General features: G+C 51.3%; 1 protein-coding gene across 1 annotated transcript in view; it reads left to right on the top strand.

Annotated features, from left to right (window-relative positions):
- The window catches only part of ZNF423 (zinc finger protein 423), a 365642-nt gene that overhangs the window by 317004 nt on the left and 24108 nt on the right, over positions 1-24530 (top strand). Inside the window, exons 6-7 of the mRNA XM_032157297.2 lie at positions 14013-14144; positions 15769-15884. Of these exons, the coding sequence (XP_032013188.1) occupies positions 14013-14144; positions 15769-15884 (248 nt within the window). The remainder of the gene's footprint in view (positions 1-14012; positions 14145-15768; positions 15885-24530) is intronic.

The raw sequence follows: 24530 nt of genomic DNA, 5'->3' as shown, positions 1-24530 counted from the left end.
TACATGGTGGGGAACATTGGCCCGGATCTCACTGCTAGTGGATGGTGGTGGGGGATTTGAACCTGTGCCGAGGTTGAACCGACTCCGAGGCTGCACTTCTGTTCATGTGCTATGCCACCAGAAAGCAATAGCTGAATGCAGCCGATGAGCAAATGAGGGGGTATGTCCAGCCCTGAGAATGGCATGGTGGCTGAGGTGGTATGGGGTTCCCGGGAAGATGCAGCCCCACCGCATCACCCCCACAGAGCAAGCCTTGCTCCCAGACATGGAGAGTGGCATCTGTGGACCCAGAGCCACATGTCTGGGCTCCTGCATTTGGGATGGTATTGAGACCGGGACCTGAATGCTCCAGGACTGATGTCCAGAGCCGCGGGGGGTGTAATTGAGGCAGGACTCTATCCATCAGGGGACAGTGTGAGGGACCAGTGTCCTGCTGCCACTGAAGGGCATGGTCTATAGGGATGACACCTCTCTTCCCACGGGACATGATCAAGAGATGGACACACATGTGCACAGCAAACTATTAGCATTTATTGAGCACCTCGTGTTTGTCTGGCTCTGTAAGAAATACCAGAAAAGTGAAAGAATTGCTTTTTCATCCTCAGATAATGTATTAGCCAGGATTGTTTTGGTTGGAAGTGACAGAAAGTCAAGTTAGCTTAAGCAAAGAGAAAGGAATGTTTTGAAAGATACCTTTTTATTTCACATAGCTATGAGTAACTTGGGTGCAACTAAAAATCCTTTTTGGAAAATTGTGGCCTGGAGGACAGAGGCAAGGCATCGAGAGCTACTTGAATAAGGGTACAGAATCCATAACCTAACCCTAGCCCTAACCCTTAGGAATGAGTGAGGCCCTGTGAGTGCAGCCCTTGGGCCAGGAGGAAGCTGGGTGCAGCCAAAAGTAGGGGTGTTAGGTAGGCGGGGCCAGGGCTGTCTGGCAGAAGAGCGCAGCTTTGCACTGGGAAAAAGGGAGCCACTGCAGGTTCTTGAGCAGGAGAGGGAAATGATGGCTGTGGAGCCTGGGGAGGATTATCCAGGCGGTGTGTCTGAATGTGGCAGCGGGAGAGGCTGGAGCAGTCATGATGAGGTGGGGCCAGGGGCGGAGAGCAAAGGGTGAATTGCCAGGTGTCTGTCGCATGTGCTTTTTGATGAAGGTGTCTATGAAGATGTCTTTTCCAAGTAGGAAAAAGGCAAGATGCCAGCCAGAGCCGTACGGTGGGGCGTTTTCCTGCTATGGTGCATGGGTCTGGCACTGCTCACATCTCATCACAGCTAATGGCAGCTGTTCTGCCCACTGCACCGCACTGGAGAGTTGGAGGCTTCGTGGAGGTGGCCTCCACCCCCACTCCCCTGCCGCTCAGCAATGAGACCATTCTTTACCTGCCCAGTCCCCCTCTGCCTGTCCCTGCCTCTCCTGGTGGGGGCTGTCAGGAGCTGTCAGTAAGCTCTGCCTCTGTGGGTCAGGAGTGGCTGCTGGATGGGATCAGCCCAGACCTTGGGCTGCAGGCACCTGCTTGGCAGGTGGGAGGCACAGCCAAGGGCAGACAGGAGGGCTGGCTGGGCTCTGGGAGCTGGCAATGGGGTCTAAGCTGCCCAGAGGTGGCAGACCCCCCATCTGGTCCCTGTGTGCTGGGCCCAAACCATCTGAGAAAATGGTCTGGGAGGGCTCAGCTCTGGGAGCTGAACACATCAACAAGCTAATGTGAGCTTGGGGCATCCCATCGGCCTCATTTGGTCTCAATCCTGAGTCTGTTGAAGAGAGAAAGGCTGAGCACTGGGCTTGGCCTCAAGAAGGTGGTATTTTGTTAGGGGAGCGAATGAAGGAAGGGGAGAGGTGAGTAGACTCAAGAGGAAGATGTGACCTCAGAAAAGACCTTTAGAGGGCCCTGTGCACTGTGACCGTAAGCCTCGCTATTTTGGGTGGCTTTTCAGCCGAACTGAAGAAAGATCTGCTCCCCTAGAGTAGACCCAATACTGGTATTAGCGTCGGAATCATGTGACTACTTGAAGGGAGTATCATTGATTTGAATGTATTCATTTATTCCATGTTGCATTTGAATTTCCAATTTAGCTTCAATTTTCATTTTACTTGGGTCACAGCAAAAACCCGGCTCTCTGAGACATAGCCTGCAGAAGCAGAGCTGAGAAATCGCACAGACCACTTAGCTCAGCATCAGAAATCCAAGCATTTATTTCCTCGATGAGCCACAGGGCTCAGCTGGCTTAAAAGGCAACTCAGTTGTGCAGTGGCCTGTGGGCTTCTTGACTGGTTAGGTGCTATTGATCCACCATATGACCTGTTGGTTCAAAGTTATGGTATTTGGGTTACATCCTTCAGAGAAACTTCATGACTCTGCAGTGTTCCTGTGTTCATCATATTCTTACCCACCTTGGGCAAAGTGCCCACATAATTATCAGGGTGTAGGTTTATGTTGAACATTAGAGAAGTTCACATCTAAGTGGTTTCTCAGGCAGGGCAATTGTGATTGCAAGCAAGTGCTAACAGCCAAAGGGCTGAGGTGTTCTTCACAATATTTGACACTCACATTCCACAGTTCAATAAGTATTTGTTAATCACTTGTTATGTGCCCAACGCTGTGGCAGGCTCTGGGATTACAGTGTTGAATAAGACAGGGAGAGCCCCTGCCCTCACCTTGCCTGTATTCTAACACAATGCTTTCCAAATGAAGTTCCTAAAATGATGGAAATATTCTGTATTACCCAGAGTGGTAGCCACTGGCCACATTAGCTATTGCAACTGAGGAACTGAATGTTTAAATATATTCAACTTTAATTTAAATTTAAATAGCCACAGGCTGGGCACAGTGGCTCACACCTGTAATCCCAGCACTTTGGGATTTGAGGCCAGGAGTGTGAGACCAGCCTGGGCAAGATAGCAAGATCCTATCTCTACTAAAAATCTAGCCAGGTGTGGTGGTGCCCTCTGGCAGTCCCAGCTGCTCAGGAGTCTGAGGCAGCAAGATCTCTTGAGCCCAGGAGTTTGAGGCTGCACTAAGCTGTGATCATACTATGGCACTCCAGGCTGGGCAAACAGAGTGAGATGCTGTCTCAAAAAAAAAACGAAAAACCAAAAACCTAAAGAAAAAAAGAAAAACCACCCAGAAACGAAAGAGCCACAGGTGGCCAGTAACTACTAGACTGACAGTGTGGATCTACTTTTTAAAGCTTTTCAATAGAAGTCAGTCATTATTTTCTAGTCTCATTGTTAATTTTTTCAGCTGGAGGGTGGTGTCCAGTGAACCAGGTCAAGGTGGACTTTGAGAAAGTGGTGAATTCCAGTTTCCAAGTTGAACTCTGGGGGTTTTTTGCTTTCAGTACTAGTAACTGCAGGAGAAGTTCTGTCTGTATTTACCTAGATGGGGAACTTTTGAAAAATGTTGCTTTCTTGCATTCTGCAGGTGTGTGTTGTGTTTGTGTGTGCCCGTTGGTAACTGTCAGGCTTTTTGACACATTGCTCTTGCTCATTTTAAAAAATGATCTTGGTGGGGACAAAAAATGATGTCGGCAGTAAAGAAAACCCTTGTAGTAGAAGCAGGGGTAATTCATGTGTCCCTGGCAGGGTCAGTGACAATAAGGGTTTTGCAACCTGCCTGTCATGTTAATTGTATATTATTAGAGGCCATTAATCTGAGGATTATTAACATGATGGATTTTTAGGCAATCGTCTGGTTGAAAACTTTAATCTGAAGATCAGTGATATACATCAGTAGGTGTTTGATATATTAAGAAAGAATAAGCTACTTGTTTTTACCTAGTGGATCCCCAGGGATGTAGTGGAATCTTCATTTTCTGAGGTGATCAGTCTTCAGTTCTTTACAGGTAAAAGGGGATGTGTGTGAGGAGGGCTGTGGAATGCCTTCTGAAAGTGTGCAAGCAGAGAAGTTCTGAGTTGTATAGAACTCCAAGAGTTCTCTTTCCTCGGTTCTCAGTGAAGTCCTGCTTGTTCTCTTGTGTGTGGTTTATTTCATCACTCAGACATCCATTCTCTTTCTATTAAGAAGCTGAGATAGTTACCTCCTGTCTCTTGGTGTTATGTCCGGGACCTGATCTTTGTCTTTTCTTTTGCCAAAGACCACCCGTCATGATTGCTTATCGCTCAGAGAGCTGGGATTTGGATGTGTCTGCTAGTGATGTGACTCTGAGCAATTGCTGATCGCTCAGAGAGCCGGGAGGTGGATATGTCCGCCAGCATCATAGGAAGTTAGCAAGCAGGACCCTCTGTGATGGCGATGTTCTCCTTAACCACCCGGGGCCACTTGCACCTCAGTGCTAGCTCCCTGGCAGTGTGGAATCAGCTCTCAGAGCTGAAAGGAGCCACCATTGGTAATCCCATCCAGGCTGGGCCCCTCTGTCTGCGGTTTTTGGGCGCTGAGGCCTTTCAGGTTAGGGAGATTTCTGCATGGGCCCATCTATGGGGAAGGGCTGGCCAAGGGCCAAGGGGTTGGGGGGTGCATGCAGCTGATCACGCCCCTGACTCAGTCAGGCCCTGCTCTGACCTTCATGAAAATCTCAGGGAATTTCAAGAGAGAGAAGCAAGAAGAACCATAAAGAAATGGGAAACTTGGCCCAGGAGCATCAGAGGGGAGGCAAAGTCAACTCATATGGCCCGAAGTAGGAAGCTGCAGCGAACCACAAGGGAACAAAAGGTCTTAAAATCTGGACACGAGTTTTGCCATCGAAAATATGGGAGTGGTGTGGAGGTAGAGGAGGATGGAGACGAAGAAAGCTGACACAGAAACATTTTGAAGATGGAAGTAGCATAGGACGTGCCATGAGAAAACACATGATGTCCCAGGTGCTAAGGGTCTTTAAACATTTACTGGGGTGGAGGCATGGGCATGGCTGGCCATATGCCCTGAAAGAGGAGCAGGGTTCCATTGCCTTGATGGCCCCCACAGCGGGCTTGTATGTGCCATGTCACCAGGCCTGGGCATGGAGTTTCAGGTAGAGTCATGTCAGAAGTGACAATGGCAGGCTAGGTGTGGTGGCTCAGTCCTGTAATCCCAGCACTTTGGGAGGCCAAGGCAGGCAGATCACCTGAGGTCAGGAGTTCGAGACCAGCCTGACCAACATGGTGAAACCCCCATCTCTACTAAAAATACAAAATTAGCTGTGTGTGGTGGTGTGTGCCTGTAGTCCACCTACTCGGGAGGCTGAGGCAGGAGAATCTCTTGAGGCCAGGAGATGGAGGTTGCATTGAGCTGAGAACGTGCCATGGCACTCCAGCTGGGCAACAAGAGTGAAACTCGGTCTCAAAAACAAACAAAAAAAGAAGTAACAATAGCAGTAATAGTAGTTGTGGTGGTAGCATTATGATCAGTATTCTTTAATTTTTTTTTTTAATTTTAAAAATTTTTTGTGCCTTTGTTAAGAGACAGAGTCTCCCTCCATCACCCAGGCTGGCTGGGGTGCAATGGTTCATAGCTCAATGTAACCTCAAAGTCCTGGGCTGAAGACATCTTCCTGCCTCAGTGTACCACCCACCACCATGCCTGGCTAATTTTTTACTTTTTTGTAGAGATGGGGTCTTGCTGTGTTGTCCAGGCTGGTCTCGAGCTCCTGGGCTCAAGCAATCTTTCTGCTTCAGCCTCCCAAAGTCCTGGAATTACAGGTGTAAGCCACTGTGCCGGGGGTCATGATTCATATTCTTTACTTGGCTCTCATATACTGTCATAACAGCCCTGTGAAGTGGACAACCTTCTCCCCATTTCACAGTCAGAGACTGAGACACAGAGGGAAGCGCTTGGCCCAGTGTCACCCTGGGCGTCTGCAGCAGAGCCAGGATTCTCCTCCACGTAGCCTGGTTCTCAGCCATGTTTTTCCCCACTCCCTGAAGGATCTAGTCTTGATGAAACAAGGGCGAGTGGGGGGCTGTCCGCTGAGCTGTCCTGTTTGCTGTGATGGGAAATCTCACAGGGAGTTTACCCGGAATCATTCTCAAGCTTAACTGACCCCTAGCTGAGATCCATCTGACATGGCTCTTGGGAGCAGTTGGTCAATGGAACCATCTGGAGTCTTCTGATTTGAGTTTCAGAGAAGGAGAGAGCGAGCAAAGTACTTATAACTTAGGAGAGCAGTGTGGCCAGATGCCCGATCTTGCCATGGAAACCCTGGGGTGAATGTTGGGGTGGTTGAGCCAGCCAGCCCTTCCTTGGGTGTGGGACCAGGAAGGAAGGCCTCTGTCCTCCTCCTCTCTTAGCCTTCTTTCCCCAAATCCCATTGCGACCCCCAGGTGTAGAAAGTGATGAACTTCCACCTGGCCTCTCTGTCCAGCCTCTGGCAGAGGGGAGACTTGTCAGATGCTGGAATCAAGGAAGGCAACCTAGTGATCAAGCCAGGCTGAAACCACATGCCTGCATAGCAAGCAAGAGGGCAGATCGCAGAGGCCGTCCCTTGGTGGGCCTGGACCAGATGCTGGGAGGCAGGAGAGTCCAGTCTGCTGTGGTCAGCAGCGAGGCTGCAGGGTGGGGGTAACCCTTCCCACCCACACCCACGTGCCCATGGGTGGAATTGACATTCTACCCAGATGGGGCATTCGGTCTCTCCCTTTCTCCTGCCATCGGCCATCAGGTAGCATTCCTTTGCACATGCGATGTCGGTTTATTGCGGCGTCGACAGCATTGTCGAAGGGGGACGTTGGTGGGTACCTGGGTAAATAAGTATAAATAGTTTTCTTTCTGATATGTGACCGGATTATTTTCCAGTTGATTTCAAGCCCTGGCCCCAAGTGGCCCACAGATCAAAAAAAGATAAGGGTCAGTTACAAGGTTGAGCTCATTCTCCGTTGCCATGGCAACTGACCTCAGGCAACCCTCGGAGGACTACACCCAGCTCCCCAGGTGATGTTTTTACTGTCCACACCATCAATCCCAAGCCTTTCAAAACTCAGACTGCCTAATTGTCAGGGCTCTGTTTTGAAGAGGCTCTGGGTTCCCCGTGGGGCCCGGTTCAGGCTGCCAGAGCTCATTTAGAAGCCTTTGTGAAACACGGGGGACCATACGATGGGTCCCTTCTGGGCAGAACGGCCTGGGAAGGTGCCCCCAGGGGAAGGAGGAAGGGCACAGCCCATCCTCCAGCATTAATTAGGAAAATGTGAGCCCAAAATGGGAGCAGCGTGGTGGGCTGTGCCTTCAAGCCATGGCTGAGTGGTCTTGAGTAATGAGGACACCGAAGGGTGGAGAGCCCCTGGCACTGGGGGTCGGGGACAGTCGTGATGCGGGGATGGTTTGGGGGAGTGTTAGCCACCCACCCTCAGAGTCTCCAGCAGCCTCTTCAAAGATACTCGCATCATTTCCATCCCAGGAGTAACCACAGGAAATATTTTTCATTGCTGACGATTTTTCAGTCTTTTGCAAAATGTGGACAAAAAGTGACTAGAAAACTTCCTGCCTTTTAAGAGATCCTTCCACATAGAATATTGGTCAAAGCAGTGGGACAGCTCCCAAACCCAGCTTCAGGACAGCAGGATTCCAACAAGATCAGCGTCCCTAAGCCCCTTGTATCGCGCTCAGTGGTTCTCAAGCATTAATGGACGCCCCAAACATGGGGGAACCTTTAAAATGCTGCAGCTCTGGGGCAGGCCTGAGACTCTGCATTTCTCTCAAGCTCCCAGGTGCTGCCAGGGCTGCTTGGCAGGGAAGTGGGTTCCCGTGGGCTGCCAGGGCTGGGGGTGTTGGGGCTCCCATGGTCATCCCCCATCACCACTCACCTGCTCCCAGCTCTTGCCCAGCCTTTGACAAGGGACACTCCTCAGACCCTGAGTTCTCCTATGACCCTGGTTGACTCCCAGCCTAAATGTCACTCTCCCCTTCCCTTCAGCCTGGCCTGGTTAATTTCCTCATGGCATTTAATGACAGATCAATAGATAAACGGCCCAATCTGGCTGCCCAGATATTATCACCTGCCCTCCTCTTTCTGCCCGGGGGTCTTTGTTTTTACAGGAAACAAAGGACAGAGTCTCCCACAGCTCAGGTTCCTAGCTCCTGTTCTGTGCTATTTGTGGTTATCTATTGGGATGGTGTCAGAGGGGTCCTCTCCTGGGGTCACCCTCACCTCACCCTCTTGCCTCCTGGCAAGATTTGCCTGGATGAATGCTGCGGCCTCTGCTCCCATGCTTCCTCTCTCCAAGGACCATGTGCCGCGCCCATTTACAGTGTGTGTGTCTGAGCCCCAGGACCTCAGGACTTGACCTGATACTAGGCGCGCGGGCCGCAGGCTGAGTCCCTGGTGCTGTAGAATGTCAGTCTGGGGCGTTTATTTCTGGGGCTGGTAGTGGAGGGGCCTCAGCTCGGCCAAGCAGCCTGTGTATTCCCTGCCTTGCTTCCACCTCCAGACACACTCTTGGAGAGAGGAGGCACAGCCTGGACTGTCCCACGCTGTCACATGCAGGGCTACCTCCTCCCCTTCCTCAGGGAAAGCCCCAGCCCTGCTGCCAACCGGCGCTTGTGCTGGGGAGGGGACCCCCCAGGATCAAACATGGAGATGGGGAAGGCGGCTCTGTCTTCCTTCTGACCCGGATTTTTTGGCTGATCAGGGAGCAGGGGTGGCTTGCTGGGTCCCAGGTTTTAAGTCTTGTGGCTGTTTCTTGAATTTTCTAAAGCCAGAGAGGGCTGCTGGGGGTGAACAGCAGGGCTGCTGCTGCCCCGCTCTGCCCTGCCACATCCCTGTTAGGGGCCCTGCCTCTCTAAGCATCCCTTCCTCTTCTGTCAGCTGAGGGAGCTCTCCATGCCCATAGTCTTGGAGCAGGCTGTTGTTCTGTGGGGTTCCAGAAAGCGTTACTGGAGTTGAGGTTTTACAAGCCGAGTCCTGTGAGATTAGGGGTGACCATAGGTGCATAGTGATGGCATTTACCAGCACTCCCACCCTACCCCAAACTCTGTGCTAAGTGCTTTACATAAATCACTCATTTCCTGCTCATCAAGGGTCTCCTGGGTGCCAGATCCTGTTCTAGGCACTGGTGACATAGGGCAGGCAAAGCAGCCCTCATGGAGTTTATGTTACTCTGTCTGTGTGCCAGAGGGAGGGAGGGAGGGAATGAGAATGAATTAAACAATGAACCCTGTAATATACCGGGTGGTAGTAAGCGCTATCCAGGAATTAAAGGTGGGCCAGGTGCTGGAAAGGACGGGGGTGTGTGCTGTGTTAGATGTGGGTCTTGAGTAAGGCCTCCCTGAGGAGGTGTCCTTTAGGCAGACCCCTGAGTGAAGTGAAGGAAGGCGTGTGGGATGGTCTGGGGTCTCAGCAAGGGCAGATGTCCTGTGGCCGAAGAAGACTGCTTGGCTGCCATACAAAAGCCCTGTAATGGCTCTGCCTGTTTTCTAGTGGCAGAAGCAGAAGCTCAGAGAGGCAAAGTAACTTACTCCAGTCTACACAGTGGGTGAGTGGTGGAAGTGGGGCTCAAACCCAAGTGTTCCCGGCTCTAGCTTTTGTGTCCTTCATTGCCACGTCCTGGATATAGGTGGCTAGTCATGCCCCTTGTCAACACCAGGCAGAAGTCATTGGTCCTCTCCTAGACAGGTGTGTGCATTAATGATGCCACTCTGGGGTCAGCTTTCCCAAGGGGGGTTCCTGCTAAGAGAGGGGGTAGGCAGGGACTATCCGTTGTGGCTGGAGCAGGTCACGCTCAGTGCACCAGAGCCCGAGAACAATGCCCCGTCCACACCCCGCTGCAGCCTGCCGCTCCTGCCTCCCAGGCAGCAAATTATGGCCTCCGAGTGTGTGCCCAGGCCTGCCTTTGACATCAGTGGGGCCCACCTGAGCTTCACCTTCAGGATTCTGATAATCAGCTCTCTCTCCTCCCGGCTTCCCCCAAGACCCGTATGGAAATAAGTATGTGTCTGCCAGGGATCAAATGCTTTTGGAGACAAAAGTCGGTACCAGGGACATTACAGGGAGCTATCATCTCGGCACGATGCTCTTCCACAAAGCCCTCTGCTCCTCTTTTGGGCTGACACAGTTTCAGCCTGAAAGGTTCCAGCAGGCTGACTTGGTTTTAAGCAAAAGCACATCCTATTATTTTTTTTGAGAAATGAAGTGTAAAATTAACACTTATTATTCCTGAGCAGAGGAGGGAGAAGGGAGAGACAGGGTCTTTGGGATTTTTGTGCTTGGCGGGTTGTTTGTTTGGCAGTTTGGGTTTTTATTTATTTTTATTTTTTTAATCATAATAAATCAACAGATTTCCTTGTGCCAGCCTCGACTTATGGGGAACAGGAGGCAAGATCTGAATTTCAGCAGGTGAAATCTGCATTTCACTTTACAAATGAGCGGGGCTGCATAATTCACTTGAGTTGTGTGGGTCTCTCTTATGGATGCCTGTCATGTGCTATTGAAAAAAAAAAAAAGGCACAGAAAAGGAAGGGAAGCGATCGTGCGTCTTAACTCACAAAATCCTCCAGTCCCCATGCCGGGGCGGAGGGGCCTGCAGGCTCCCAGACAGCTTTGTCATTCTGCTCCAAGGTGTCGGCTGAGCACTGTGCGATCTTATATAATTCAGGAAAGTGATTCTCGGAGGGTGCCGCTATCGGTGGACCCTGCATCTTGGGGTGGAACGAGAGGTTGTCAGCGCCTGCGGGGTGAGAGTGATGGTGCTAGCAAATTCTATCAATATCCATGGGCTGGCTCACATTGGGTCACCAGCACGCAAAGGAGTGTTTGTCACACTAACTAGGGCAGCCCCTCCCCGCCCTCTCCACCTCCCCGGCCCTCCCCCTGTTTTCCTGGATGGTTTCATAGGCAGAGATACACGTAATGGACACCCAAGGGAGTACCTCGAACCCCTCCAGTGGGGAGAAGGCTTCGTCTTCAGAAAGATTTGCAAATCAAAAGGTCTTGCCTTGAGTGGGAGTGAGTCCCAGCTCTGCGGGAACCCCTCAGGCTTTATTCCATCCCCTCCCTTCATTTTCACTTTTTGCTTGTTTTATTTCTCCTCCCCTCTTTCCCCAGGTTTGACTCTCTTAAAACACTTGGGGGAGAGAGAGGAAAGGGTCCCGAGACACACAGTGGTCTGTTGGGCTCTTGATCTAATTAGCCTGGAACCTTACTTTGATACTGGTTTGGGGCTGTGATCTGCTTAAATGGTAGCCATTTGGGCCCCGGACGGCTTGCAGCTCCAGGGCTGCCTGACTGTGCACATATTTATGAACGTGGGCGCTGGGTGTAGCTGCAGCTATGAGTCAGGGGGGACCAGCTGATGAATTGCTCGGCACTCGGAGAAAGGAAAGTGACTGTCAGATATGATTTCTCTGATTTATAAGTTGCAGGAGGCTTCTTTGTCCTCTCGGTGTTTGTGTATCAGATGGGCACGTCGCCATTCACAGCCAAGTGGCTAAAGGCCCCCGCTCGGCAGAGAGCAGTAAATCCTGTTTGCCGTCTCAGCCCCCAGAGCCCCTAGCTGGGCAAGGAGAGAGGGCCCAGCCTGGGGACGTCTCTCCTCTGTGAGTATTCCCAAGCCCCTCCTGCAGGCGAGCCCAGAAAAACTCATATGGTTACAGGAATCAAGGGTCGTTGTGCCCAGTGAGGGAGTAGTCGTGTGTGTGTGTGTGTGTGTGTATGTGTGTGTGTGTGTGTGTGTGCGCGCACTCATGAACTGGAATAGGGCAGACTGCCTGGAGGTGGTGTACAATGAGGGGTACAAGTCAGGGCAGGCTGCCTGGAGGTGGTGTACGATGGCGGGGGTACATGCATATAGGAAAGGTTTTGTATCCTCTTCTGCACCACCCCTATCTGGCTGTGTTACTTGAGTAAATGGTCTAATTCTCCGAACCCATTTCTTCTTCCCAGAAATGCAGTTTTCCAAGTAAGCTGGGTTATTTCTGAGACTGAAATATGTTATAAACTATTCTTACAGAAAACTCTGCACAGCTGTCAACTTCACATACCCCTTCCCTCCTTAATGTCCAAGGGGTGTCCTCATTCTAATAAGGTCACATATAAGGATGGAGTCTCTTTCTTTCCTTGATCCTACACCCTGTGCCAGGTACTGGGCAATGTTATTTGTGCAGGGGGCAGGGGATGCACTGGGGGGTCTTTTGAGGCAGCCCCCCACACTGGAGGCCATCTCTAATTATGACGAACATCTCCCCAAGGGAGGTGGAGGACGTGCGTGGGGCCTGCGGGGCGAGAGTGCTGAGCCTGCCCTGTGTCCCAAAACTTGTCAATGAATTCCTTTTCTGCTAGTATAAATGGAAGATCTGTTTGAGTCTCTGTCGGGTGTATGTGGCCTAGTTGCCAGGGCTCCAGGGGCATGACAAACACCCGGTAGATTCCAGCCAGTGGGCTATGTGGGGCAGGCCCACCTGTGTGTGCACGTGTGTGTGTGTGCGTCTCTGCGGTGGGGTGCCCGGGGGTGCGGGGGATGGCTGGGCCGGGGGGAATGCCTGCTGTCTCTGCCAGCCTCTGCCAGGGCCTAGGGACCCAGGGACTCGCCAGGAGCCTCAGCCCATCTGTGTTCATGTCTTGCCACCAGCAGAACCCCTCTGCTACCTAATTCTTGCCTTTAAGGGCAAATCAGAGCACCTGGCGCCTTCAGTGAGGCTGGTTCCCTGGGGAAGCCCAAAGGGGAACCCGTGTCCTTGGCTGTCCCAGATAATACTCTCACCAACACTGACATGCCTGGCAGTAAACACTTATTGGGCACTTGCTGTGTGCCAGGGTCCGTTCTAGACCCCTGTGCGTGTATTAGCTCATTTAATTCTCATAGCAGCTATAACAGAAAAGCTGTTATGGAGTGTTTCAGACAGACGAAACTGAGGTACAGAGAGGTTGTGTGACTTGCCTAAGATCACCCAGTAAGGGGAGGGCCGGATTCCAACCCCAGGTGATGTGAGGCTCAAACTAGGGGATTCCCCATCCCCACCACTGACCCCTGGGCCCCTCTGTCCTCCTGCAGCCCGGGAGGCAGGGAGGACAGGTTGTCCCCATCTTACTGCACATGAGCTGGTGCCCACAGCATGCTGTGTGGGAATGAGGAGCCAGAATTCAAACCTGGCGCTGCTTGATTGTGAGCGAGGGCACCAGAGCTCTGAGCCTCCTTGACACCGGCAAGGCTGGTGCTCAGGCACTGTGTGTCCCCGGACACCTTTGGGTGAAGGTTTGGGGTCTCAGCGGCTCCCAGGTGGGAGATGGAGGAGCTGTGTTCTGGTCTGAAGCAGGATGGCGAGTTTGCCTGTTGTCCATCATCCACCGAATAGACCATTTGTTTAAAAGAAAAGCAAATAAAAAGAACGTTTGATGCAGTATCTTCCATGCTCCCCGTCAGTCTCGAAGTAAAATTCCAAAGTCCTCCAGGGGCTGACAAGGCTCTTCTTGTGCATCCCTGTGGCCTCTCTGACCTCACTCTTGGCCCTCCGAGCTCAGGCACTCTGTTCCCATGCTGGGCTTCAAGCCTGTCCAGCATGTCATGGACCCACCTCAGGGCCCTGCCCCCACCCCTCTCCTACAGTGCTCTTGCCACGTGTTCACATCACCTGACACTGCATTATGTGCTGATGATTTTGTTTATCATCTGTCTACCCCACCGCCAGAGTGGGGGCAGAGAGATGATTTGTTTAGTTGCCTAAAGAATCCTTAGAGCAAAGTTCCTGGCACATAGTATATGCTCAATAAATATTTGATTGGATTTTTTAAAATCCTGGTTGGACCACCTTCTCCATCCCGTACCTCATCCTGGGTGCCTCTGCACAGTGACCCAGTCTTGGGACTGAAGCTGTTGACCATGGCCTGCACACCTGGCTGCTTGATCAGCAGGAGAAATCACAGCAAATGGCACCTCCAAGGGCCACATATTTGGAGCCGGTCCTCTGGGGTCTGTAAGCCTCTAGGGGTGAGGCCATGTGGAGCCAGGATGAGTCTTGGTGTCTGCGGTCCCCTCAGCAGCCCCGGTGCTGGGGATTGGACGGGGGTTAGCGCTGGGATCTATGGGAGGCCTTGTGAGTACCTGTCTGGGGGACATGGCATGCTTTTCACTGACTGGTCATGGGTTTTCCTTGCAGAGGAAGGCATCAACCACGAGTGTAAGCTGTGCAACCAGATGTTCGACTCCCCGGCCAAGCTCCTCTGTCACCTCATTGAGCACAGCTTCGAGGGCATGGGCGGCACCTTCAAATGCCCCGTGTGTTTCACAGGTAAGGTACCCAGCTTGTGCCCCTCGGGGGAGAGAGATGAACGCAGGAGCCCTGCCCCGTCATTGCGGGATCCCAGTGTGTGCTCTTCCTCTTTCCTTGGCAGGCCTGTTATAGACCAGGGCTCCATGGGGGATATCCTGAGGGATTAACAGGCCCTTTGCCCTACGTCCCTCAGTTCAGAGCTGACACACGCCCTCCTTCAGTGCTCTCTGGCCTCTCCTCATCAGCAGGCTGGTTGGCACCCTCTCCTCGCCCTCTGCACACAGCATGTGGAAGCCCTTTGTCCAACCCAGCCTCAACCCTCTGCTGCAGTTTTCCCCTCCCGGGCCCTGTGTTTGTCTCCCCGAGCCTTGAGCTCTATTCAGCACTTCTGGGGCTCCCAGCTTCACATACTCCTGGTTCTTCCTCTTCCCTGGCCTACCTAGCTCCCATCCATGCTCCAGGATGTAGGGTTCAAGGGCAGCTCTGCCGGCCAAGTCCCCAGCCCCCAGACTGGCTGCCGGCCCAGGCGAATGGCTGTCCCAGCCTGAGGCAAGTCTCAGGGGCTCTGCCGGCCCCCTCCTGCTGCCCAGATGGCAGCCGGTGTGCGTGGGAGAGCCTGGCCTTCCCTGCCTCCCCCGACATCTGCTGTCTGCCACGGCAGGAAGCCCACCCTGGGGAGGACGCCTGGCAGGAGGGTATTTCTGAAGTGCTCACCTCCCAGACACACAGCTGCTCTGGGCCACCTCCTGGGTGCGCCCAGGGCCCGGGCCACCTCGGGACCCCTGCCACCAGGAAGCTGGGGCTAGACCTGCTCCATGCCAGGCCCAGGGTGTCCACTCTGGGGCAAATCCCCCAAACACACACCCCTGGGGCTCCCTAGAGCCCCCTGAGCACCCTGATGCCGTCTTCCCCTCATTTCAGGAGCCCCCACCCATCTGTCACTGTCACACTCTGAGGCTGGCACTGAGGGGCCCCAGCTGCCCGTCTGCCAACCCAGGACATGGAGGCCTCTGTGTGGGGGCCCAAGGATGCTGACAACAATAAAAATAGGAATTTGTATTGGTTGAGCAACTTCTTGTACAAGGCCCTGTGCTGAGCTTATTTAATTCAAGTCTAGGCTCTGCCACTTGCTAGTGGTGGGACCTTGGACAAGCCATTTAACATTCCTGGCACCTCAGTTTTCTCTTGTATAAAATGGGGATAATAGCACCTGTCCTGCAGGCCTGGGAAGGGTTCAAGAAACTCACCCCTGTAGGTGTCTGGCTGTTGATGATGGGGATGAGGAGGACAGCACTTATTTGTCTGTGACAGGCCATCTTTTAAGCACTTTATCAATATCCCATTTGATCTTCCCAGCCACCCAGCCAGGGACATACTATAATCTTCATTTTTTGAGTGAGGAAATGGAGCCCAGAGAGGTTAAGTGACTTACCCAGGGTTGCACAGCCACTAAGTACCGGAGCTCAGCTTATCTAACTTGAGCCTCCTCTAGTATGTGCTAAGAATGCTCCCAGTAGCCCACTGTTTGGCTGACTGTACCTATGCCACAGTGATCCCTGCCTGTGAGTGTTGTGGGGGCAGCTGCCACAGGAGGCTGGGCTGGTGTCCTGAGTTTGGCCCTGACGGCCGTGTCTGTGTCTAGTCTTCGTCCAGGCCAACAAGTTGCAGCAGCACATCTTTGCCGTGCATGGGCAGGAAGACAAGATCTACGACTGCTCGCAGTGCCCTCAGAAGTTCTTCTTCCAGACTGAGCTGCAGGTGGGTGCCCACATCCGCTGCACCATGCTGCCTGATGGTCCTCTGTTCCCCCCGTCAACACCGAGGGTCTCAGGGTTAAGGCAAGCTGGTGGGGTCTTATGCTGGCAGGTCTGCAATCAGGGGCTGACCTCCTGGCTGGCAGGCATGGAGTGTCAGCCCCCTGGCCTCTGCTGGCCCAGCGTTCTCAAAAGAACCAACTGCCACCAGCTAAGCCCTGAGCAGGAGTCAGAAGCTTACATTTGAGGTGTTTCGTGGCAAGTCCTGTCTGCTCGTGGGGATTCCATTTCCCTACCTCTATTGTAAAATGATATTTGACTGAGCTTTGGTTCTGTGGCTAGAAGCCCATGATGTCTTTGTAGCTGGGTCCTGGGGCTGTGTGGGGATAGGAGTTGGGTCTGGGGCCTTGGAGCCTCCAGCTTTGCCCATAAAAGCTAGAAAAGTAAGAGTAGTGGTGCCCGATTGCCTCAACTTGGAGGCAGTCACCAGGGGTGCTGAGACTGATGTGGCCCTCAGGCAAGGGACAGGGGCCTCAGCCAACTTCCTTGCATCCTCATCCCCAGCCTGTGGTAGCTGAGAGGACCTTGGGAAAGGAAGCTGCTGTGACGGTCTTCCCAGGCATTCGTAGCCACCTCCCTTGGAATCCCATGGGGCCCCTTCTCACCTGTTACTGGTTTTTTCCAAGGAACAAGATCTGTGCCCAAGTGAAACTACTTTCTCTCCCACTGGTTTTTGCAAAAAATTCTTACAACACTGGAGAGATCACATGCCTACCAGAAATACAACACACATACACAGGAAAATCTCACATTCACTGTACCTGGACCATAGCATCACACACACAAAGGGAAGGTGCACGCACACAGTTCCTATCACAGTGCATATGCCCAGAGATGTCACTTACAAAGAGTAACACTGCCTCCACACTGAGGAATACCGCACACATGCAGCGCAACACTGCACCCCCAAAAGAACGACCACACTCATGTCCACAGATAGATCACACATACACACAGACAGACATGCCGACATGTCACATACCAAGAACGAGCCTGTCGGGAAGGATACAGATAGGTTAGGCTGTAATAACAAACCTCCTCTCGGTCTGTGTGTCCTCAACAAAAGGTTTATTTGTTGCCCATGTGACATATCCAAGCAAGCGATAGGGAAGAGACTCTGTTCGTAATATTCACTCAGTGACCCAGGCCCATGGAGGGTCCATGCCCATCCATGTTTCCGTAGTCACCGAGGCAGAGAGAAGAGGGAGGTGGTGACTTCTGCACCAGCTCTTCAAGCTTCCCCTCGGAAATGATGCACGCCACCTTCTCTCACATTGTGTTGACTACAGTAAGTCCCATGGGCATGCCCAACCTCAAAGCGAGTGAGGCAGGGAATTCCACCCTCTGCCTGGAAGGAGAAGGGAGCCCTAAGGACTCACACACACCAGTTTGGCCCCCCAGGGGGGACCCTCCACACCCAGCAGCACCCTCCCTCATCGCCATGCCACTGCTGCACCTGCACGCAGCAATCTCCCACACACCCAGGTTACAAGGCTGGGGCCACTCACCCCGTGCAGAGTCACTTGAATGGCCACAGTTGTGCCCTCCTCTCTGGGGTTAGAGGGGCACAGCTGTGGTCTGTTTTAGGGGGCCCTCTTCTTACTGTGCTGTGGCCCACCCACACTGCCAGGCCTGGGCCCGCCTGTCTGCACAGCTGGTGGTGGCTGTTGCCTGGAGGACATGCAAACAGGCCCTTGGAGGGTGCAGGGACCGGGGGGATTCACCATTAGATGGTCAAGTCCTGTTTCCATAGGCTGGCCCCATGCCAGGGCTAGGCAGGCTGAGCTCAGGGCTGGCCCCGAGGAGCACCCAGCTGGTGTGGTGGAAAGCCTGTTTCTTTTCATCCTTATGGTGCTCATAAATTTGTGTATTGTACATGAGGCCTTTATCCCATTGTCACAACGTGGGATAGAGTTATGAAACCAATCATACAGACCCAGCCCAGAGAGGGGGTTCCACTTCCAAAAGGCCACCACTGAGCTAGTGACCCTGACCATGCCACTGCTGTCTCCCCATTGATCCACAAACTGAGCTGATGTCCCTGTGCTTAGGATGTGTGGGGCGACAGCTAGGCGTTGATGCCATCCAAGAAGCCTCCCCGCTCAAGTGCTGGATGCGCACCCTCTCCCAAATGCAGTCCGTGCAGCCGCCTTATCCTACCTGCCTTACCTGAGTGGCCCAGCTACCAAAATAGTCCTGGGTCCCCTGACAGAGGAAGCTTTCTATAGCCCAACAGGTCAGGCCTCTTTTAAACCCATGAGTGCATATAAACTACGATTTATTTACACTTTGGACTTGCTCAGCTCCTGCCTGGCTCCCCTGCATTGTCCCAAATGCCAAGAGGTCTCTTCTCTGATGGCCTTAAGATTATTCCCAGAGAAGGTTTCCCATCCTGACGTTTTTGAGCTTCATCGGTGTCACTGGGCTGGGGGCCTAGCTCATAAGCGCAGAGGTGGAGGGAGGCTGCTGCTTTCAATCTGGATCTTGCTTCGATCCCACCTATCTCGAGCTGTGGGCCACACTTGACCTGAGAGTGGTTCATGTGAGCTGGTGGTTTCCTGGGTCATCCTGTTAACCTTTAAGTCAGATCCTCAAATACTGAGAAACTGCTAAATTACAGCCTTAACGAGTCACTATTTTCTGCAATTAATGATTTTAATTATAGACCGTTTAAATATGGAAGTGTTGTTGCAATGCCAAATCTATGCAAATAATGGCTCTCATTAAGTAACTTGAATAGCAATTTTCTCATTTTTGAGAGGAGGATTTTTCAGGCATTGGAGTGTTCGTTGTCCCTACACAGAAGCTGGGGCTGGAAGGCCCCGGTTGGGTGGAACAGGCAAATGTGCTGTTTCCTGGAACGAGCTGGGGGTTTGGGTGGGGCAGTGGGAGGCAAGGCCAGCTGGAGTTCTATCCTTGCTGGTTTCTTGTGGCCATGTGTAGTTTGAGGTTATGGACGGAAATTCCAGGCACCTGTTACTTGCAGGCACAAGGGACGATGGGCTGAGAGGTCTTGAGAAGATTCTAGGCTTAGGATTGAGCCTCACTGCAGGACCAGGAAGTGCTGCTGCAGGAATAGAAGTATAGGAGGTAGAATTGAACCACGGCAGGCTTGGTCTCGGTCAACATTGACATGTCTCCCTCCAAACGTAATGTTTTCTTAGGATGCATTAACAGGAGCACAGTTGCCAGTATAAGGGAGGTGTGAGTCCTCTTTGATTCCAAGTTCAGAGGGCTCTGCCCAAAAGACTGAGATTAATTCAAAGGAGTTTAGACAAACTGTTGCAAATTCACAACAGAATGATTAGGAACATGAGAGGGAACTAGCTTTCCTATTCATTTGTTTGAAGCAAGTATGTGAAGGGCCCATGATGTGCCAGGCCCTGTTTCTAGCACCTGAGAAGACAGTGGTGAAAAGATGAAGAACTATCCACGGGGTCTGCATTCTAGGGGATTGATGGGCACTTCCCAATAAGAGCCAATGACATGAAAAAATAAAACCAGATAATGGGCTAGAGCATGCTGGGGGGGGTTGAAGTTGGACATTCCTTGGTAAGTGTGGTCAGGGAGGGCCTCCCTGAGGAGGTGGCATGCAAGCTGAGGCCCGATGGCATGAAGGCAGGATTGTGTGGAAGAGAGCCGTGAGTGCAAAGGCCCTGTGGCCACTGGGTGCCAGGGCTAGGATGACAGAAGGCAGAGTGCAGCTGAAGCACAGTGAATTGGGGCAGAGGCAGTGGAGCCCAGATCATGGCAAGGTTTTCAGGACAGTGAAGGACTTTGGATTTTATTTTCATCGTGATGGGAAACCAAGCAGGGGACAGATATTACCTGATTTACACCCTGAATCAAAATGTAAGAAGTTTGCTTTTGAAAGACATGGTTAAGAGAATGAAAAGTCACCGATTGGGAGAAAATATTTGCAAATCACATATCGAATAAAGCACTTGTATCCAGACTATATGAAGAACTCTCAAAACTCCATAATGAGAGGGGACACAGAACAACTAAAAAATGAGCAAAAATCTTTTGGCAGATGTCTCACCAAAGAAAATGAACATCATTAGTCATTAGGGAAGGGCAAGTGAAAACCATAGCCCAATGCCACCCACATAAATGAAAAACTCACAATGCTGAGAGTTGGTGAGGTTGGGATCAGAACCTTCACACATTGCCAGTGGCAGTGCAAGATGGTATGGCCACGTGACAAAATATTTGTCAGTTTCTTATAAAGTTAAACGTTCATTTACCATTAGACCCAGTAATCCCATTCTTAGTGTTTACCCAAGAAAAAGGAAAATTTGCACTCACACCAATACCTCTACATGAGTGATGATAGCAGCTTTGTCATGGCCCCAAACCAGAGGCCCCCTCGTTGTCCCTTATTTGGAGGATGGGTAACAGATGGGGTCATGTGTTACATTGGTACAGGTCACGTATACATTCTCAGCAGTAAAAGGCAACTGCAGATACATGTAACAATGTGAATGAATCTTGTTTTGTTTTTTAAGTGACAGGGTCTGGCTCTGTCATCCAGGCTGGAGTGCAGGAGTGTGATCATGGCTCACTGCAGCCTCAACCTCCAGGGCTCATGTCATCCTTTCACCTCAGCTTCCTGGGTAGCTGGGACTGTAGGTGCACACCACCACACCCAGCTAATTTTTTAATTTTAACTTTTATTTTTAGAGATGGGGTCTCATGATATTGCCCAGGCTGGTCTCAAACTCCTGGGCTCAAGCAATCCTCCCACCTTGGCTTCCCAGAGTGTTGGGATTATAGGCTTGAGCCACTGTCCCTGGCCCCATGGATGAATCTCAAATGTCACATGACAAAAGCCATACTCAAAAGGTTCCATGCTGTATGGTTTTATTGACATGACATTCTGGAAAAAGGTAAAAATATATCACCATAGAAAACAGACCAGTAGTTGTCAGTGGCTGAAGGTCGGAGTTGGGGGGAAGAAATAGGGGAGACTTTTTTTTTTTTTTGCAATGGAACATCTGAGTTTTGTGTACCTGATGTGAAAGCTGCTGATTTAGAATACTGCAGTAATAAGACTAGATATTGCTTTAAAGGAGTATGCAGAGATAGGGATAGACAGTGTGCACAGTTATTTGGAAAATTTTCTAAGTTTGCTAGTGTTCTGTGTACAGAAAAAGTGAATTTTCTAAATGACAAATTTGGAAACTGTGGTTCCCATTGTCATTTTTATGATATTCTTTGTGGAAGGATTGTCACCGGACACATTCAGAACCAGTACCAATGACAGACTTTGATATACAATATACTTACCTTGAGGGTCATGTATGTTTGTCTGCACGTGCAAGAAATGGTTCAAAACAATGGGGGACCTATGCAGAAGCTATAACTGCGTGTGATCCACACAGGTTATGTAGATTCCGAGGATGCGAAAATCTCAGTGACATAAATATAACAAGATATAACATAAATTGCGGAGAGAATGGGGCTTGCAATGAACTTTTCGATTGTCAGTGTGATCCTGGTTATGCTCCTCCAGGTTGTGAGCCGGCAATATCATCACCAGGAGGAAGTGTTAATGATGGATTTTGGCTTACGGTAGAAAAAAGTGTACCCTTGTTTCCAAAACGACGTGCTGCTCCTAAAAACAATGGTCTTTTGATCAGTTTCTACATTTCTTTTTTACCTTTGCTCATTTTAATTGCTATTGTTAGTCTTAAATGGAATAAAATGAAGAGATTTTGGAGCAAAGTGGGAACAGTAAGCAGCAGATCTATCTCAGAAGACAGCAGCAGGAACAACAACCAGTCACAGCCCAAGTGATAACTTCGAAGCCATAGGGTAGAGAAAGGATTATTACCAAGAAACTCACCATTAACTGGCCTGATCTAACAATGAAAAAAAAAAGTTTTCTCTCATTTTGTTATGGCTTAAAGCTTTCAATTTCACAAAACAAAATAAATCCTGTGACTTGAAAGCAGGAAAAAAAGAAATAGGGGAGACTAAACTTTGTCCATATACCTGTACCCTCACCCACATATACACCTGCCCACACTCACCCCACACCCTGAAAACCCAGGCAGTAGGGGATCCAGTCTGACCGCGAGGTGCTTCCAGGAGTCTGTCCTGAGTCTGTTTAACCAGGAGAAGACTTGGATGGATTGCAGAAGAAATGCAGGGACAGTTGGCATTGAGCATTTTAAGAACTCTGGGTCCTGGAGGGGTTCTCATTGCTTCAGGTGGCTCCAAGACTTTTGGCAGTGGGTACCAACTCAGAACAGGGGTTTTGGTCTTCGGTAGTCATGGCTCAGGCATCACTCTCTGCAGTTGGCTCAAGCTAGAAGGGAAATTAAGCTGTAAGGACATGGGTGGATTTTGGATGCTAAGAGCAGGAAGCAATGTTGGGTTTTTGGCAGCCCTATTCCCGGAGCCAAGTGTCAACTTAAATAAGGCAGCTATACTCTTGTCTTCTCTAAGACTGCCTGGTCCCTGCCTTCTGCCTCTTTCTGGCTTTTATTGTCCTCTCTCTCTACAGCCTGACTTTCTGGGCTCCTCTGCACAAGGAGGAAAGTGGTCAAGGTTCCACAGCTCCTGTCAATTCTGCTAAGACAGACACCCTAGGTAGCTCAACAGAGAGGATTTAGTGTGAGGATTGGTGACACAGGTAGCCAGAAGGAACACCCAGGAAACCCTAGAGATAGTGACAGCGGTGGCAGCCAGCCCTCAGGCAACAGGTGCTAGATCCCTGGAGGGGGAATCTGGTAGGTGAGCCTGGGTCAGCTGTCCACCCTGCTCCAGTGAGCTGTGGCCGGGGGTAGGGTCATGCGATACTAACCAGCAAGTTCAGAGTGCTGTTCAGGGAAGGGGTGTATGACCTGGATGGACACTGTGCATTTGCAGTATGTGGGAAAACTGTCTAGAAATGGAAAGTGCTGAGGTCCCTGTCGGTAGAAGTGTGCAAACAATGCACGTGTCTGAAATGCTGCCAAGAGTGAAGCAGGGAGCGGCCCAGTCTTTGTGAGGGCAGCTCCGTATTTAAAACCTCGCTCTGTCATGCACCAGCCGTAAGCCTCAGTTTCCTTACCTGTAAGGCAGGGTGTGAGTAGTTCCTACTTCATAGTTCAGTTGCAAAAGGCCCTTGGCACAGTGGCTGGCACACAGAGCACGTAGCAGACACTGCCTGTGATTATTATTGACATTGACTTCTGGGCAGTTTGAGGATCAGATGGCTTTGAGGGTTCCCTGCCCTTGGAGTTTGCTCTGCTTTCATGGTTTCCAACCTGAGTTTGAACAAAGTGAGACTCCAAGTCCTTCCTTGTGTGGCATCCCACCAAGCCTTAGGGCTGTGGGCACAGGAGACCCCACATTGGGGCATGGGGAGGAGCCAGGTGCCCAGGGTAGTGAGACGGGGCATAAAGGGGACGGAATGGAGGCCAGAGGGCCGGGGCTTCGGGTCCCCCTTCCCCTACCTCTCTGAGCGCCTTTGACCTGGCCTCTTTTCTTAGGACGCTCTATTTCTGAGCCGCGTCCGGGCGCTGTGGAGGGTGGTATGTAGATTTGACTGGGGGTGCAAGACAGCCCGCAAATGTCAGAGCTGTTGGCCTTGCATTCCCAGCCTCAGGCCTCAGCAGATGAAGGCCTGGGGCCCTATCGGCCCCATGCCAGCGGTTAGCCAACCTGAGGGGAGGGGCAGCCTCTGGCCACCAGCCCAGCTGTCTCTGCATCCCCATGGGCACCTCTGTGCCCACAGACACTGGGCATGGATGGTGCCTCCATCTCCCCATCCTAAGAACCTTGCTGCTTCCTGTTCTTCATCCTCACTGCGGGGATGCATGCATGAGGGTCATGTGCGGCTTACCAGCCATACAGGGCTGGGGTTAGACAGTGGACAAGCTCCCCTGAAATTGTACAAGAGACAGTTCTCACAGCCTTCACCCGTGGGCCCTAGGTCTGTGCTGTGGGCCAGGCTCTGTTCTAAGCACTTTGCATGGATTGTGTACAGCCCTATGAACAAGGTACTCTCATCCCCATACAGAAACTGAGGCTCTGAGAAGTTAAGCAGTTTGCCCAGGGTCATTTGCAAATGGCAGAGCCGCATATAAAGCTGAATTGTCTTTGCCACCAAGGCAAACAGAAACTCTCCAAAGTTTAAATAAATTGCCATTTATATGAGCTAATAGATTTAAATGAGGCCTGCAGTGCTGAACTATAAAAAGCTTTCGTTGTCAGGGGACCCAGAAACTATTTTAGTAGTTGGGCCAAGCAGGTAGCACAAGTAGCAGTAACAGGGGATGCAAAAAAAATTGCTCCTGGGTGAGCCCAGGTGGGAACGCCATGGGGCCTGTGCGCACGGGGCCAAGGCTGTGCATGGCCGCGTTTGCGAGGCTGCAGCTCGAGGCCAGGACCCTGCAAACCCTGTTGCTTGCAAATGAGCGTCAGGATGGGTTTGGCTTCACCTGGGCTTGGGGAGAGGAAGGATTCATTCTTGTCATGGAGATAGGGACTTCCTAAAACCTCAGGCTCTTGGTGCTGCCAACTTTCTCCCCTTTATGACTTGCTTGGTCCTGTCATGGGGCAATAGAACTTGAACTAGAGAGACGTCTTTTTAGACATA

Source organism: Hylobates moloch, unplaced genomic scaffold, assembly GCF_009828535.3.
Source record: "Hylobates moloch isolate HMO894 unplaced genomic scaffold, HMol_V3 SCAFFOLD_6, whole genome shotgun sequence".
In the NCBI taxonomy this organism is placed as follows: Eukaryota; Metazoa; Chordata; class Mammalia; order Primates; family Hylobatidae; genus Hylobates; species Hylobates moloch.
The sequence above is the reverse complement of the archived record's forward strand: the minus strand, read 5'-3'. Positions and strand labels throughout refer to the sequence as shown.